The sequence below is a fragment of the Trachypithecus francoisi genome, unplaced genomic scaffold (genome assembly GCF_009764315.1).
Source record: "Trachypithecus francoisi isolate TF-2019V2 unplaced genomic scaffold, Tfra_2.0 Lachesis_group2, whole genome shotgun sequence".
Lineage (NCBI taxonomy): Eukaryota > Metazoa > Chordata > Mammalia > Primates > Cercopithecidae > Trachypithecus > Trachypithecus francoisi.
Window position 1 is genome coordinate 88270740 of NW_022681465.1, and position 17511 is coordinate 88288250.

General features: G+C 42.9%; 1 protein-coding gene across 2 annotated transcripts in view; it reads right to left on the reverse strand.

The window, feature by feature from the left end:
• MIER3 (MIER family member 3) overlaps positions 1 to 1263 on the reverse strand; it is a 33339-nt gene extending 32076 nt beyond the window's left edge. The window contains exon 1 of one of the 2 annotated variants that reach the window (XM_033179603.1): positions 1199 to 1262. In XM_033179603.1, coding sequence (XP_033035494.1) covers positions 1199 to 1207 — 9 coding nt within the window. In that variant the 5' untranslated portion in view covers positions 1208 to 1262. Of the gene's footprint in view, positions 1 to 1198 lie in introns of both variants that reach the window. The other variant, XM_033179604.1, reaches the window with a different exon arrangement.
• Between the last annotated feature and the right edge of the window lie 16248 nt (positions 1264 to 17511).

Sequence of the window (17511 nt, forward strand, 5' to 3'; positions counted from 1 at the left end):
TAACTCCAAGTCGCTTCTTGGAGCCCAGCAAGTTACAAAGCGGAGAAGCAAAACCCAGAGCAGTCGGCTCGCACCATCAGTCCCCATCGCTGGCATCTCCGGTGTCCCCCAAATCCCGCCCGGCTTTCCGAAGCCCCAAACAACTCCAAACGTAACACCCTTTTCTGGAAGGAACTCGCGTTCTGAGCACCCAGTCTGCCCCTGGGGCCCGGGAGCCCCAACTCCGAGGCCGATCTCTTCCCCTGGAGCATAGGCCAGCTCGAATCGGACACTCGCCCCCAAACCAAAGCGCGAGCCCCCCATCCTCTCTCCAGAGTCCAGAGATGCAGCTCCTCTCAGTTCCAGGGATGCTGGCTCCTTCCAGAGTGTTCAGTCCCTCCCTGGACCGCCAGCGCGCCTCCAGCCCCAGCGAGCTCCAGCCCAGGGGCTCCTGCCACAACGCCCCCTCCCCCCAGCTCACCAGTCCCGGGGGACATGGCCGGGGCAGCTTCGCTTGCCCAGCCTTCTTTCCTCCAGCCCAGAGTAAACTGGGGCTATCAAGCCTCTCTCCTGGAGAGGGCGTCGAGGGTCTCGGTCTGCCCTTTAACCCCAGGGGCGCCCGCACCTCCCGGGCTACGGAGCGGGGAGTCCCGCTCTTCAGCGAAGCCCGGTGGCCGCGCATCTCGCTCTTCTCCGCGCCCCCAGCAAAGTGAAGCGTGCAGCTCCTTCGCGCCGCAGCCCGGGCCCAGTGGGCCAGGGGCACAGCGCACGACTCTCGCAGGGCAGTGGCGCAGCCCGCTCCCCTCTTTGCGATCCGGCCGCGGAGGGGGGACTCGGTCGGTTTACACCCACCCGGGCCCCGGGAAGAGGCGCGGAGGCGCCGGCGGCCCGCGTCAGCGGCCGGGGGCACGGCACTGCCCCGTCCCCGGGGCAGGGCTCGCTGCCGCCGGCCGCCACCTCCGTCCGGCTCCGTCGCCCGGCCCGACCGGGGCCGGAGCCGCCGCGGCCTAGTCCCGGAGGGAGACCGCTCCCGCGCCCGCTCCCGCCCCCCGGCCGGCCCCGCTGCAGCCAGTCGCCGCCCCGCGACCCCCGCGTCGCCACGCCGCCCTTCATGGGGCCGCGGAAAGAGCTCTGGATCCCCCAGGCTGGCTCGGGGGCCGCGGGGAGCCGCCGGGCGCCCGTTCCAGCCCGGCTGCTCCTGCCCGGTTTCCCTGCTCACCTCCGCCATATTGGTACCTTTAGGGCTAACGAGCAGCGCCGAGCCCAGTCCCCGGATGGGGCGCCTGAGCCAATCGCAGCCGCCGCCGCCGCCGCCGCCGCGGTCCGCCCGGCACCCGCCCGGCGGCGGAGGCGGCACGGCCCCTTATAGGGCAGGGCGGCCCGCGACGCCCCCGGCCCGCTCGCACGCCCACACCGCCTGGCGCCCCTCGCCACCCCCGCGCCCGCCGCAGCCGGCCAGACGCGCACCCGCGCGTACCGTCCTTCTCCTCCTGGCTGGAGTAAAGTTCCTGCGGAATTGGAGGCAAGTGGGGGACGGACGGACGCACGGGCGCGGGACAGACCCACGTCCAGCCAGTGGAGGCCCAAGAGCCGGCGGGCGCGTTTGGGGACCGACCCACAGACACCGCGACGCGGGAGGGCGTGCGGGCAGGAGATTTGGACTGGCAGGAGATGTGCAGGGGAACTCGACAGATTCAACTTCGCTAAGAGGAGGAGGCGATCGATGAAATAGACAGATGTGGGAGGAAGCTCTGGGAAATGGGAGAAGAGGCTGGAGGATGGCAGAGTCAGTCCAGGATGAGAGGACAACAGTCAGGCACTTTGCCGTTTCCACAAAGAGACCTGCAGGAATGGGAGATGGAGACCGGTGTACACTGACTCACGGAGTGGACAATGGAAGTAGACATTTGCCAAACAGGTTATTGACAGCACAGAAGAAAAGACAAAAGATCGACAGGGCAGAGAAATGATGCTGAACATACTTGTGCAGTTCAAGAAGATGCCCCAAAAATATAAACTGTCCTGTTACGAAAAAAAATTAGACCAGTTCTAGGAATTGTTCATCACCAATGTGTCTTAGGGGATGACCCAGAGATACTTGATACATCTGTTGAAGGACGGGAACAGCATATCAAAGGCCCTGAACTGAGTCTCAAAAATTCTACCCCCCACTTCCCTCACCTCTCCAAAAAGGCCAAACATTTGGGTAGGATCATAAAAGGAAACTAGTCCCCTGTGCAAGTGGATGGGTGAAAGACGGAGCATAAGGCTTAACAGGAATACCTGCTCCTACATGTGCCTTATGACCATTTGCTCTTCATTGGGGGAGATTACTCTCCGGAAGGTCCACATCCACACTGAAAGACTGAGCCAAGTACACAAAAATATACGCTAACGACTGATTGGAGAGTTAGGTCCTGCAAGAAGTTAAAGTAAGGTATGGAGTTGCCCTAGCAAATTCGGAGGACACATTGTCCTGAAGTGGGAGGCCAGTTTTATCTGTGAAAAAGAAAGTCGGCTGTAAGGTACAGGATAAGTGAAATGCAAACTCAATCAGGAATTATAGCAGGACCCTACAGGAATTTGGAGAGAGTGATCTCAGACACTAGAGCTCTTCTCCCAGCTTTTTTCTAAAACATACATAATATTAAATGATAAAGACAAGTGTTTTAGAAGCTAAAACTTTCCATACTTTATACTTTTAATCCAAACATGAAAGGTCTTGATTTTAACCTGGGATCCCTCCAATTCCCTTATTGCTGGAGCGCGTACTGTGGATGAGGCTGGAGACTGGAAGCAGGGAGAGGGTTATTTTCAAATTCTTTGCCAAGGCATCTCAAAATCAAGCTTATACCACGGCTAAAAGTTATTTATTTATGGAAATTTCAGGGAAAATCACTCCAACTATTTCTAAACATCATAAAGACATGGAAAATGACACTTTCCCTGCTGTGAAAGATATCTTTCGACCTTTTGTCCAGTCAAATAACTCAAAAACAGCTGAACTTTGACACCAGACCTTGGCACACATTGTATGTATTCTCCTCAATGAGGCGTTCAGAGTTTTCAAAGTGAAAAAAAAAAAAGATGGCTTGAAATTCAGTACAAGTGAATAACTTTAGAAATGAGGCCGTGAGCACAGCCTGTGGCAGAGCCATGAAACAGTGCCCTGAGCAGCTGGACCACAGTCTGAGCCATGTCAAGAAAGTGTCTCCAACAACCTGCCTCATACATTACATTGGGAAAAACATTTTCTTCCCAGCAAACTTGGCCAATCCAAACTATAAATGTAGTCTTAGATTATATGTTTTGCCATAATTGAAATATACACAGTTTTATTCACTGCCATAAATCTAGTAGTGTTTCTGTAGACTCTCTTTATATTCAGTTGTAAAGATTTTGTATAGGCATTTGTAATTTCGATGCTTATGTGCTCCCTATTATAGTACATAGTGTAGGGAGTCTGAGTCCATGGTATTAAATAAGGATTCAGACAAAGATAAATGAAGCTAAATTAATTAGCAGTTAAAGGAAGCAGAGCTACTTTCCCCCACCTGATCACTAGAGAAAGTTTACCACCCAGTCTTACATAACACATTCTTTTATGATAAAGTGTGTAAAGTCTACTGTATGTACATGGAGCTCTCATTTTTTCTGATTGACAAGACTTTCAGGAGTCAGTACAGATTAAAAACCCTTTTGTCCCAAGGAGTTGAAATTAAAATACTATTGCTTTTTACTTGTATTATCCTGTCACTATGCAACAGAGGGCATTAATATAGAAAGTACTAGATGCTGGGCACTGTGGGACCACCATAAAAATGTCCTTGTCCCCCAAAAGCTTACAATCTAAGTAATTTCTACAGGTGGTAAATGGATACATGAGCAAGGAAAACTAAAAACCATAGTAACCTCCTAAGGAGAACCAAAATGTCATAGATCCTCCAACCATCTTTAGAAAGGAAATAAGAAAGGTTTATGTATAAACATGTAATTTGAGAGGCTTCCAGTAAATTCATACAGTAAAATAAACAAGTATAAATATAAAAAATGAGGACCAACAAAACCAGACTAGGAGGTTAACACTAAAGAAAAAATAAGAATAAGGGTATGCAAGTTATGAGGTGTGACACAATACAATAGTTAAGCCATAAACGTAGAGCTTTCTGGCAGCCAAAGCGAAAAAGGTGAATGTAATCAGTTGCTTGCTTCTCATTGGAGAAGCATACAAATGTAGAAGAAATATACAAATTCTTCGATGAAAACAAACTTTTTTCAGAACACTTTAAAAGAAATGTCTTGTCTGCACTATATAGATACAGTAATGCAGAGGGAAACAGCCTCCACCAGGTCCCCAAATGCACTAGCAGCTTTTACGACACTGTTTCTTTTGGTAATGTGTATGGAAGTTGAGGGCACAATAAGAATGCATGACCTACTGAAAGCAGTTAATGTGGCCACAGTAATGCAACATAGATATTTAGGCTTCTGTAGATTCCATCTAACCCATTGGAAAATAACAAACTATCCAAAGTTAATGTCTCAATCTCAAATGCCCATAGTAGTCAGGAAAGCATAATGAATGAATGAAGCAGGCTAGTGTAGATAAACGCTGGAGTAATAGCAAATTTGGAGACATGTGTCCTACTTAAACAGGGAAGCCACTATGTACTACGTGAGCCAGTTTCAGCTGATTGGCAAAGTGTTTCCAGTTTCAATTTTCCAAGAACAGCTAGAAAACTGAATTTTTATGTGAAATCTCCTGGTTGTAAAATTTTGTCAACTAATTTTTAAAAAATTTAAACACAGTGTAGATCGAATAAATTATGTTAAGTAACTCATGGTTAACCTGGGAGCTTCCAGTTTGCAAACTCTGATCTAGAACATCATCTTAGCATTACTTCTCAGCATAGCTTATAAGACTGTAATGCCAATAGTTAGACCCAGCATCAGACCAAACTACTTGCATTTTTCTGAATTTATCCACTTCTCCTGTGTGATAATTCAATTAAATATTTTTTGTTGGAATGAATGGCCACTCTCTGAGAAAGCTAATTGATCATAATAAGTTTTGCCTAAACAAAGATTGTTAACAAAAGAAAAATGATCTGCATGGTAACTTTAAAAAAAGGGAGAGTTCTCACAGTTCAAAAGAGATTTCAGTTCATTTCTAAGAAGGGAACTTGGTCCATAGACATGAACATTTATCCAGCCCATGAGTCAGGGCCATTCTTAAAATGAGATGGATGCATCAGGCTGACATACCTGTGCAAGCATACCCGACTGGAACCTCCAATTCAATGGCTTTAAATGCAGGAACATCCTCAAAAGAATTTGTAATAACTGTATCCTTTCTCATGTTTTCTAATTGGCTTCTAATTTTGTCATTATAAATTTAAATAGCTGCAAAGGATATACTTACCTTTTGTAATGATGGTCATTTAAAAATAAAGCCATTATATAACACTTAAAATGTATGCCATGGAATCTAAATACCATAACAATTTGATATTTCATTATTCTTTTAAAAAGACATAAACATGTTTCTTTAATGGTATGAAATTTTACATGATTCCTTTTTCTCCTTGAACTCATATTCCCATTCTACTTTCTCCAAAGAAGTGTAATATGCTTTATGCTTAGAAGTCTTTCGTTGATACCATACAATCTTTATCTGCAACAAAAATATCCTTGTAAATTGATAGTAAAGAGAAATACTTTTCCTCCAGATTGAATTATCAGTACAATTACTACTCATTTGCATTTGATCTAAACAATATACATGTATTACAAGTGTTGAGTAAAGCTTTTTGAACAAAAATTGCGTTGGAAATCGATCTATTGATAAGATGAATAGAATCTTTAAAAAATTAATTCATGTACCCATGGGTGAATATTACTTACTGCTAGAATGAGAGTCTAACATCAATTTTATTCTTAGTCTTTATTTGTATAGAAGTAAGGTTTGAGAAACCATATTCATACACAAGTAGATAGGAATGGAAGGGTTTTGTTACTAAGCCATTGCTCAATTTTGATCTCCTTAGTAATACATCATGTTATGATCTTCTATCAAATATTATTTTTAATGATCTATACACTGGTGTTTTCCATGTGTTCCTTCAACTTTGCTGGAAGCTAAGAGTTAAAAGCTCCCTGACTTGAAAAAGGATTGAAAAAGAATTATAGCTCATCATTATAATTCACTTCAATTTTGATGAAGGTTATGAAAAAAGCCTTTGCCAGGACTTATCAAATGACTATTAATTGTACTGTTTCACGTAGAGGCAATTGTTTAACTCAACAGGCTCAGAAAAGGGAAGGAAAATGGGAGTAGTCTTAATTTTAAGACTCTCTTACAAATACAGTTTTGTTAAATAAAATGTTTATATCTTATCACACGTTTTAAATACACTTTTGTCAAAACCTTGGACCGGAGACCTAAATATTTCACTTGTGGAAAATGTCTGCCACGTAACCTGACAAGCAAACTCTGTCCCCTTTGTCAAACCAAACTGCCAAGTCTGACTTGAAAAGTCTGATTTTACTTTTCAGTTCTAAGAAGGATATTAATTCTTATTTTGAGGCATATTTGAAACCACCGAGAAATAAATTACGAAACATGGATTATAAGATAGATTACTAAAAGCATGCAATTCAAGATTAAAGTGATGTCAGATCTAATTGAATTTTTTCATTTTATAAGTTATAAAAAGAGTAATCAATACATAGTTCATCACTTAGCTTGTTATAATACAATGTGGCGTGTAGCTACAAGTAATGTTATGTATATTGCAAAGAATATGATAAAAGGCACGGTATTTTTTGTTAAACAAGTGTTACAGACTGAATATTTATGTTCTCCCCAAATTCATATGTAGAAGCCCTAACCCCCAGTGTGGCTATATTTGGAGATGAGGCCTCTAAAGAAGTAATTAAGATCTCCATGCTACTTTCTTGGACTTTGCTGCTCTCGTTATATTCAAACTTTGGCCACTTTCTTGGCCCCTGCTTCTGGGTTGTCTTTGTTTTCTGGCTCTCAGCTCCCTCCGAAGTGGTAGCTGGTACTTTTGGGACTTAACTGTGCAAGCCTTCAGCACCTTGAACTTGCCTTTGCCAAATGTTCTCTGACCTTGCCTACTGCTTCTCGAGTACTGCAGTCAACACCTGCCATCAACTCTGAAGTTTGGACAGGCTTTCCAGGATGCCAGGGGCCAGAGCAGAGCAGGAAAAGGGTGACCTTGATCCAATAGGATTAGTGTCCTTTTAAGAAGGGACACTAGAGAGCTTGCTCTCTCATAGGTGCACGTTCTCCCTCTCTCTCTTTCTCTGCGTACGTGCATCAAGGAAAACCTGTGTGAGGACACAGTGAGAAGGCAACCGTCTGCAAGCCAGGAAAAGAACCCTCACCAGAAACTGACTCTGCCGGACCTTGATCATGGACTTCTCGCCTCCGGAACTATGAGAAAATAAATGTCTATTGTTTAATTTTTAACTCAGTTTATAATTTTTTTTTTTTTGCAGAAGCCCGTGCAGACTAAGAAATGTATGCACTTAGTATTTGCTTTTGAATGTGGTATTGCTGAACATCTGATATTTGCTTTGGAATAAAAGAGAATTATGAGTAAAAATTCAGAAATACTTCATTAATTGTATTTATGTTCGAACTTTTCTTATATACACGTATCGGATGATAATAAAAGGAATATGCTGCTGCTAAAGATAATCAGCCCAGGAGTTGGCCTATCATTTTATTTTTATAAGAAGTGGAAAAATGTTAATATTATAAGAGAAATCATGTGAGAATATTTATTTGTGGCTTCTATCCAGTGTTCATGGAAATGTGAAAGTCTCTGAAAACATGTCAAAACTATGGCCTACAGATGAGTGTGAAGACTAGTTGAAAATACTTGCTTAGATTTCAGTAATGATTAGTATTTCTTACCGATGCTGGATTCTTCACTTTGTTCTTTCCAAACCCTTCTTCAAGAGCAATGCATTATTTGACAAAGGCCAAGAGGAAGTCATTAAATGAAAAGTGCTATCCTTTTTACTACCTTTGTGGCACAGTATAGTATATCTGATGTTGCAAAATCTCAACAAGAACTAAAATACCCCATTCCTCACACCATGCTTAACCTTTGACTAAAATACATGTAAGACAGGGAGATTTAACATGTATTAAATATGGCCTAAAACCTTACTATATTTCTTTGATTTCAATGTGTATTTCAAAACAGCTTCTGTAAGGATTTCTTCTTGTGTCTCATTAACTCGAATGGTAAAAAAAGATTTACTTCTCTGAGATTGACCAAAAAGCTTGAGCCAAACAACCATAAAAACTGACAATTACTTCATAGTTCTGTGTTGTACTGTATTAGAATGGAAGCTAGACAGAATTTGGGAAAAGCTTCACTTGACAATTTAAGAATTTAGCACAAAGAAACTGGGGGCAACAAACGCAGATTACTGGGTTTGAGCTGGGGTATAAAGGGCAAAGATAAACAGGGATTTCTCTCGATGAAAGATTATTAGTACCTCCAAGGCAACTGTTAGCAGAGCTAGACTTATTTTATGGCTGTTTAAATTATCTGGAATAAAGAATGCACAACTTAGGGGATGCCAGTGCCTCTGTTCTCCATTCCATTCAAAGAATATGCTCCAGGTTTAGCTTGAGATGGGAGACTTGAATCTTTTGTACTCTTGTTTGGCTTCTCCTAGTGTGAACATCTTGCTGCGTTGAGTGTAACTCTGGTGTTTAAAGATACACAATTTTTTTTTTTTTTGGTACAGCATGGTCTGTAAATACAAGCCAACTTCATCATCTGGTGTTCAACTAAAGAAACACCCAATACTGAAGGAAAATTGGCTGCATCGGACTTTTTGGGAGGCTGTATATTCACTTTCAATGTGGCACTTTCCTAAGGCATTTTTTAAAGTTTCATTTTAAAAAATTATTATTATGAAATATTTCAGGAATAGCAAAAGTATACCATTTTTTCTTCTTTGTTCTTCATTTAATTTGCACAAACTAAACATAAATACAATATAATTCCATGTTGTAAGTATTTATTGAGTACCTATTAAATGCATATTATTTCCTATCTCCCAATTGGCTTGCAAGGTGAATGTTATTCTCTCCATTTTACAGATGGGGAAACTAAGGCTCAAAGAAATTAAAATGTACCCAGTTTAAAAATGATAGAGCTGAATTTGGACCCAAGTTTGCTTAAATTTAAAGCCTGGACTCCTTTCTTAATATCAAGATGCTAATGAGTAAAATAGGAATCATAATAAAACAAAAAGATAGCATTTAAGTGAAATCTTGATTATGAATGAGAAAAAGCAATCTCATTTTGGGGGGGAAATGTGCTAAACTAAAGATCCTAACTTTTGGAATAAACTGTGAAACTGGATTTTAAAAAATGTGTATCAGATCAACTTTATTGCAACAATAATTTAGGAAAAATAATCAGAGTTACACAGTACTTGAAAGATGGTAACAGAGAGAGCTATCTCAGTCCCTCCTTGCATACACTTGACCCAGCACAGTGCTTGGCAAATGTTTGTTGAATGAATGCATCAGGATCTAGTTCAACAGCACTTTCTTGGAGAGAAATAGCCCACGGTATAGATGATGAGGACAGGCAGTGCTTCCTAATGCATCCTTAGGGAGAGTGTTATACAGGAGCAGTCATTCACTTATTAATCCATTTAGAAATCATTTCTCTCCTTGGCCTTTTGTTGGGTTAGGTCTGCCCATATGATACACGTACCAGGAAGCCTAGCCATGGACACTAGTTCTCTAGCTTCAGTGGGCAGTCAGCCCTGCTGCTCACCTCTTCTGACTTGCTCTCATCCCCTTCTCCCTCCTCCACCTCTGATACCTAACTCTGCTTGATGTTGCGTCACAGAGCAATGCACCGTGGTGCCCCCTTACTTGTCTGACTCACTAGGACATGCTTCTTAGGCTTTCACTCTCAGCGTTTTCTCTGGGACATGATTGGGTCACTTCTAACATCTCCACTCACCCCTAGCTACAGGTTTTGCTTGGTCCACACAAGATCCATGTTAGCCACCTCAGCTCTACCTGGCCTTTCCATCTGGGATAGAAAGGTACATATTCTGCTCACTATGCTAGGATCTGTACGGGAATATTTTATGCAGCTGTGCTGCAAGGCAGCTCTCCTCACTCACCAGCTTCCATGACAGCTTTAGAAATAAGGAAGCCCCAACATTTATATGTTCATACAAATAAACCCATCCCACCACCGGGTGGATTTCTCCCCAAAATTATGATGTCAAAGTTGTATAAGAACAGGCCAATCCTTTGGAAAAACCTCTCTATGTACAAAGAAGGAATTTCAGGAACTGTTTATCTCAGAAACATCCTTTGTGCTGTACTAGTTTTCTTGGACTACCATAACAAAATACCACACTGGGTGGCAAGAACAGCAAAAATTCGTTTTCTCACAGTTTTGGAGGATAGAAGTCCAAGATGAAGGTGTCAGCAGGGCAGGATTCTTCTGAGGACTCTCTCCTTGGCTTGCAGGTGGCTGCCCTCTTACTGCCTTTTCACATGGTCTTTTCCTCTGTATCTGCATCTTTCGTGTCTCTTTGTGTGCCTGAATTTCCTCTTCTGATAGACATCAGTCAGATTGGATTAGGACCCATCTCAATTTTAACCTCATTTAACTTAATCACGTCTTTAAACACCCTGCCTCCAAATAAATAAAGTGACATTCTGAGGTACCAGGGGTTTGGACTTCAACATACGAATTTGGGGGGACAGAATTCCAGCCATAACATGTGCCCCCTCAGATTCCTTCCACTCAGACTGCCTCCCAGACTCACAGCCTCCACTATGGATGACAGCTCTGTCCAGGCAGCTGTGTCCTAGAGTCTGGCTTCTCTTGCCTCTTCTGTACTACACAGTGCGCCAGCCTGCCGAGCATAGTACCAGGCTTCCTGAGTGACTGTCTGAAGGGATTAGATGCTATGACAGAAATGTGAAGACATTAACGCTCTCCAAGGCAAACTTTGATGATGGGGAAATGGGAGACCTAAGGGTGCAGGTGGTTAAATTCCTTGGATTGATGACTCTGAGGCACTGTGTCCCCACACAGTCTGTCCTGAGATAGTGTAGGGGAGCAGATGTACCTGCTGAGAGACCAGATGTCACCTGTGGCTTTGTGGTGAAGCAATGACCAGCATGGGTAAGCATCACCTTGCATGGTTTTCCATCTTCCCTTGTTTAACTTCCCTTTTCTCTTGCGCTTGCTACCGTGACTTTGTACCTCCCGAATACTACCAGATACATCATCATCACCCAGTCCTTGCTTCACGCTCTGCTTTCTAGGGAACCCAGGCTAGAATATTGACATAACTGCTAGCTGGAAAACAAAATTTTTAAAAAACAAAAACACCTTATTCATTAGAGATAAACACTGGCAAGCAATTTTGGGGCTGATTCTGAGCTATCACTTCATCAATGACAAATTCCTGCATTGTGTATAATCAGATCAGAGGAATCATCGCCACTCTGTGAAATATAAGACTAGACAATGTATCAGTCAGTTCCAACTAGAAAAACAGAAACCAGCCTAAGAATTTAAAACAAAGGAAATTAATCCATGAATTGCTTACACAGGTCATGAAAGAGCTGAGATGCCAAACAGAGGACTGTGAAGCAATCCAGAGATTTGCAAGGGCAGAAAGCTGCTACCGCCCCTAAGCTGGAGAGACAAAGGGAGGAATCAATGTTACCAGCAGCCAGAGCCACTGGGTGAAGTTGTAACCAACCATCTAATGCCTGACTAGGTAGAGCTGAAGATATAGCTATGCTAGAGATGCAACTCGAGACACAGAGAGAGGGAGAAATATTCTGACTTCTCTCTTCTTCCCTCCAGCTTCTTGCCAGCACCTCCCATTGCCTGAATGCAGGAAGAAGCTGGTTGATCTAGGAGCCTGGGAAATGCGGCCTATAGGAGTTGGCACCTCTGTCACTCAGAGCACTTCAGGGGAAGGATATGGAATGGCATAGCATAGGCTGAAGATTGGTCCAAAAAACAAGACAGGCTAACTAAACAAGATAGGCTAACTTGGAGAAATTGTTAGATAGTCAATAACTTTATGAGCCAAGGAAGTGTACACTGGGAGAAAAAATAGCACAGTTACAGCATAGCGGGCATCAGGATAAAACAGACCTGAGTTCATATGGAAGATTTCCCTATTTATTGGGCATGTGACCTTAGATGAGTCATTTAATTTATCTGAACCTCAGTTTCCTTTCCTCAATCTGTGTTGTAAAGATTATATGAGATTACTTATGTAAAGTGCTTAGCATATTAGCTGACATCTAATAAGTAATCAATGAAAGACAACTCTTAAAGTAACAAATTAGAGACCAATATCTAGTCGGGTTAGTCTGTGATATGGTCTGACTCTGTGTCCCCACCCAAATCTCATCTGGAATTATAATCCCTACTTATCGAGAGAGGGAGGCAGATGATTGGATCACAGGGCAGTTTCCCCCATGCTGTTCTTGTGGTAGTGAGTTCTCATGAGATCTGATGGTTTTATAAGCATCTGGCATTTCCCCTGCTTGAACTTCTTTCTCCTGCAGCCATGTGAAGACGGTCCTTGCTTCCCCTTTCACCATGATTGTCAGTTTCCTGAGGCCTTATTGGCCATGTGGAACTGTGAGTCAATTAAACCTCTTTTCTTTATAAATTACCCAGTCTTATGCATTTCTTTATAGTAGTGTGAAAATTGACTACTACAGTCTGGTTCTTCAAAAAGGAAAGATTTGGATGAAGTAGTGTATTTGGAAGATGATCCCATTGCAAGAGAGTGGGAAACTGAAACACAGAAGGGAGAAAGCCAACAAATGGTGTATTAATAAGAGCTTACCACTGTGGGCAACAAGGGTTCAATCCCACAGAGGACCCTCTTAGGAAATGATGTGTAATGCTTTTGAATTGTGAAGTTTTTAAAAGGGGTGACGTAGCTGGAGTTTTAGCTACCAATTCCCATCCACAGTAAAAGCTGCTCCTGGCATTAACTCCTAGGCACTTTCAGCCTGCCCTTCATGAGGGCTGAGCCTACTGTCTCAGCCAGAGAACACCCTTAGATAATAAGATGCAAGAACCAGGTGTGTACAGGTGCCATCCACAGGTTACCTGGGCAAACTGAGGAACATAGATTAATTATTGCTAGTAGCTACTGCTGCTGTATAGCTGAAAAAGATCTGGAATCACAGTGGGCTATGATCCCACCTAAAATCAGCACAGTTGTACTTCCGTGTTTCCCTAGACCAATACTTTTGAAACTTTTCTAACCAATATCCACAGTTAGAAATATATTTTTACATTGTGACACAGTACACATAAACATTTGTATAGTGCACATTTATACCAAAACAAAAGTTTTCTAAAATAATACTTATTCTTTTGAAATAACATGCACCCTAATATCTTTCTATGCCACTATATTTTTTACAACGAAGATTGAAATTTCCAAAACTGATTTCAAGACCCTCTAAAAATCCTGAGTGTATTATCCTAGCTACTGCAAGTGTGTACTGCTGCAGTGATAAGGAGCTTGAGCAAGACTGTAAATAAATGATGTCATTGTGCCCTAAAGTCATTAAGTACTAAACTAATTTCAGCTGACTTTTTTTTTTTTTTTTATAGCAAGACATTCTCAGTGAAGGAAGCAGTATGTTGACTGATATTTTAGCACTAGGTCTTTATCTAGTCAGAGACTGGAAAGTTAACAAACACATACTTTGAGTAGCACTGCCCTACACTGTACTTGAATGGGGTTTTTAAAATGGGCTTAAAACTAAAAATGAATTTTTCTAAAGCTTGCCCTTCTCTGTCGTTAAAAGATCCCTAGCCCTCCACAAGTCTTATTTAGTATTTCTTGGGGTCTCATAGGGATATCTCTGATGAAGTTGCCAAATCATATTTACAGAAAGTTCCTACCTCTCCTTAGCTTCAAAGGCTAGAATGAAAGATGAAGACCACTGCCCCCACTCTGCTCATCCCTGCAAGGAGGACCACTTGGCCCTTACTCCTGTGCTCCCTGCCTTTCCACTCCTGCCGCTGCCAGCATATTGGGAAATAAGGTTCAGGTGCCACTTTTGTGGACTAACAAAAGAAGGGAAACTGGGTCCTACACTGCAACTGTAGGCCCCCATCCCAGGTCACAGAGGAGTTCTGTGACGCATCTGTCTTCTAGGGCAACAGTCCTCAAACTGGAGTACCTTAGTATGCTCAACCCAGGACAATTTTGCTCCCCCAGGTGACACTGGCAATGTCTGAAGACATTTTTGTTGTCACAACTTGAGTGGAGGAATGCTACTGGCTTCTGGTAAACAGAGGTAAGGGATATTGCTAAATATCCTTCAATGCACAGATCAGCCCTCATAACAAAGAAATATTTGACCCAAAAGGTCAGTAGTGCCAAGGTTGAGAAAACCTGCCCTAGGGGTACACATAGGCTTCCCAGGGGCAAGTGGGCAGTGGTTACTTTAACCTGATTGGTTAACATATCTTCCATTTCCATTTGCACCATCTCCTAAATTTGGTTTACCACACTCTGCAAGTTCTACTTTCCCACCTCCTTTTCACAATGACGTCTCTTCCAAACCCCAAATATACTATCTAGGTGTAAAAATCTTGCAGGGCAGCCGGGGGTGGTGGCTCACGCCTATAATCCCAGCACTTTGGAAGGCCGAGGCAGGCAGATTACAAGGTCAGGAGATTGAGACCATCTTGGTCAACATGGTGAAACCCCGTCTCTACTAAAACACCAAAAATTAGTTAGGCATGGCGGTGCATGCCTGTAACTCCAGCTACTTGAGAGGCTGAGGCAGGGGAATCACTTGAACCCGGGAGGCGGTGGTTGCAGTAAGCTGAGATCATGCCACTGCTGCACTCCAGCCTAGCAACAGAGCAAAATTCCATCTAAAAAAAAAAATCTTGCATGGCAAGCCAGGTGTGGTGGTGCATGCCTATAGTCCCAGCTATTCAGGAGGCTGAGGCAGGAGGATCATTTGAGCCCAGGGGTTCTAGGTTACCATGAGCTCTGATTGTGCCATTGTTTTCTAGCCTGGTGACAGAGTGGAATCCTGTATCTTAGAAAGAAAAAGATTGATGACAGATATTTCTATAAACTAAATTGGATAAATCTTCAGGGCAAGGTATAATATATAAAATACGACAGGGATTACATCCTTTGCAACTGTTTACATTTATAATAGAAATCTTTACGTGTTAACTTTTTTTTTTTTTTCTTGAGACAGAGTCTGGCTCTGTTGCCCATGCTGTAATGCAGTGACACAGTCTCGGCTCACTGCAACCTCTGCCTCCTGGGTTCAAACAATTCTCATGCCTCAGCCTCCCAAGTAGCTGGGATTACAGGTGCCTGCCACCATGCCCAGCTAATTTTTGTATTTTTAGTAGAGATAGGGTTTCGCCATGTTGGCCAGGCTGGCTTCAAACTCCTGACCTCAAGTGATCTGCCCACCTCAGCCTCCCAAAGTGTTGGGATTACAGGCGTGAGCCACCACACTCAGCCCTACATGTTAACATAAAAATGTGAGAGATGGAAATACAAGTCAGAATAGTGGTTATCTGTGGGAAGGAGAGAGCAGATATCAACAAGAAGGGAGCATGAAGGAACCTCTCAAGCTGCTGGAAGTGTTCTATACCCTGATCTTGGTGGTGGTAACACATATGTATAAATATATGAAAGTTCACTAAGCCTTACACTTAAGATTTGTGTACTTTACATAAGTTATATTTCAATTGTTTTAAAGTGAGAGCGTTTTTCAAATTTATTTTGGGAGAATAATCAAGCAAAAATATTTGAAGACCACTGCTCTAGGAGACTGAGAGAACTAAGTCTTCCTGGCCTTATGTCCTTACTTTCCAGCAGCCATGGTTTAAAACCTGTCTCTCCAGTCCTCTATCCTCAGGGCTTCCTCTTCCCAGGATGGCTTCCCAGGATGGCTCACTTTCCTCCCAGTCATTCCACCAAAGTCACTCTGTGCTGGAGATTGAATGTTTGTATTCCCCCAAAATTTGTATTTGGAAACTTAATCCCCAAGGTGATAGATAGTTTCAGGAGGCAAAGTTGTTAGGAGATGATTGGCTCCTAAGGATAGATCCCTCATGAATAGGATTTGTGCCCTTAGAAAAGAGACCCCTGGCCAGGCATGGTGGCTCATGACTGAAATCCCAGCACTCTGGGAGGCCAAGGTAGCAGAATTGCTTGAGGCCAGGAGTTCGAGACCAGCCTGGTCAACACAGTAAGAGCCCATCTCTATTATAAAGAAAATAAAAGAGACCATAGAAAATCCTCTTGTCCCTTTTACCATGTGAGGACACAGGGAGAAGATGGCCAACTATGAACCAGGAAGAGGGTCCTCACCAAACACTGGATCTGCCAGCGGCTTGATCTTGGACTTCCCAGACTGTAGAACTGTAAGAAATAAATGTTTGTTTTTAAAGCTACCCGATCCATGGTCTTTTTGTTATAGTCGCCGAAACAAGGACACACTGATCAACATGCCCCTTACATCTTGGACCACTTCCCTGGGCATTTTTCTCTACCACCTGCCTTAACTGAAATTTGCCTCTTCTCCTTGATCCCCTATGGCACCATCCTTTCAGAGTGCACAAGCCTCAGGGTCAGGAGGAAGGGTCTATGTCTTGCTCCTTTGATACTAAGTCAGGATGCTTCATCTGCTAAGAATCCTAGCATTCTCTCATCCTACCTCAACTCCTGGTCACTATCACTTAATGACTGCCTGACCAGTGCCCTTTGTCAATGAGAACCTTAATAACTGGATTATACACAGCCTTCTCTACTCTAAGCTCTGTCATTCGGTTGAAGTAATACTTAAAGAAAAATAATTTTAATTTTCATCAAGTTCAATGTATCAGTGCTTTTTCTTTTAAGGTTTCTTTTCGTAGCCTATGCATAATAATTTTTTCTTAATCCAATTTTTCAAAGATTTTTATCCTACATGTTTGTGATGGTTAATTTTAGGTGTCAAGTTGACTGGATTAAGGGATGCCCAGATAGTTAGTAAGGCATTATTTCTGGGTGTGTCTGTGAGGGTGCTTCTGGAAGAGATTGTCATTTGAATCAGTGGACTGAATAAGGAAGATCACCCTCACCCAATATGAGGATGGGCAGGCATTATTCAATTGGTTGAGGGCAAATATAGAACAAAAAGGCAGAGGAAAAAATGAATTCACTCTCTCTTCTGAAGCTAGGATATCCCAGGCTTCTGTTCTTGGACATCAGAACTCCAGATTCTCTGGCCTTTGGACTTAGTGACTTGTATCAAGCAGCCCCCAGGTTCTCAGACCTTTGGCCTGAAACCAAGAGTTACACCATTGGTTCCCACTGGTTCTTAAGCCTTCAGACTGGAACTAAACCACCTGCTTCCCTAGTTCTCCAGCTTGTAGATGGTCTATCATGGGACTTCTCAGCCTCCGTATTCATATGAGCCCA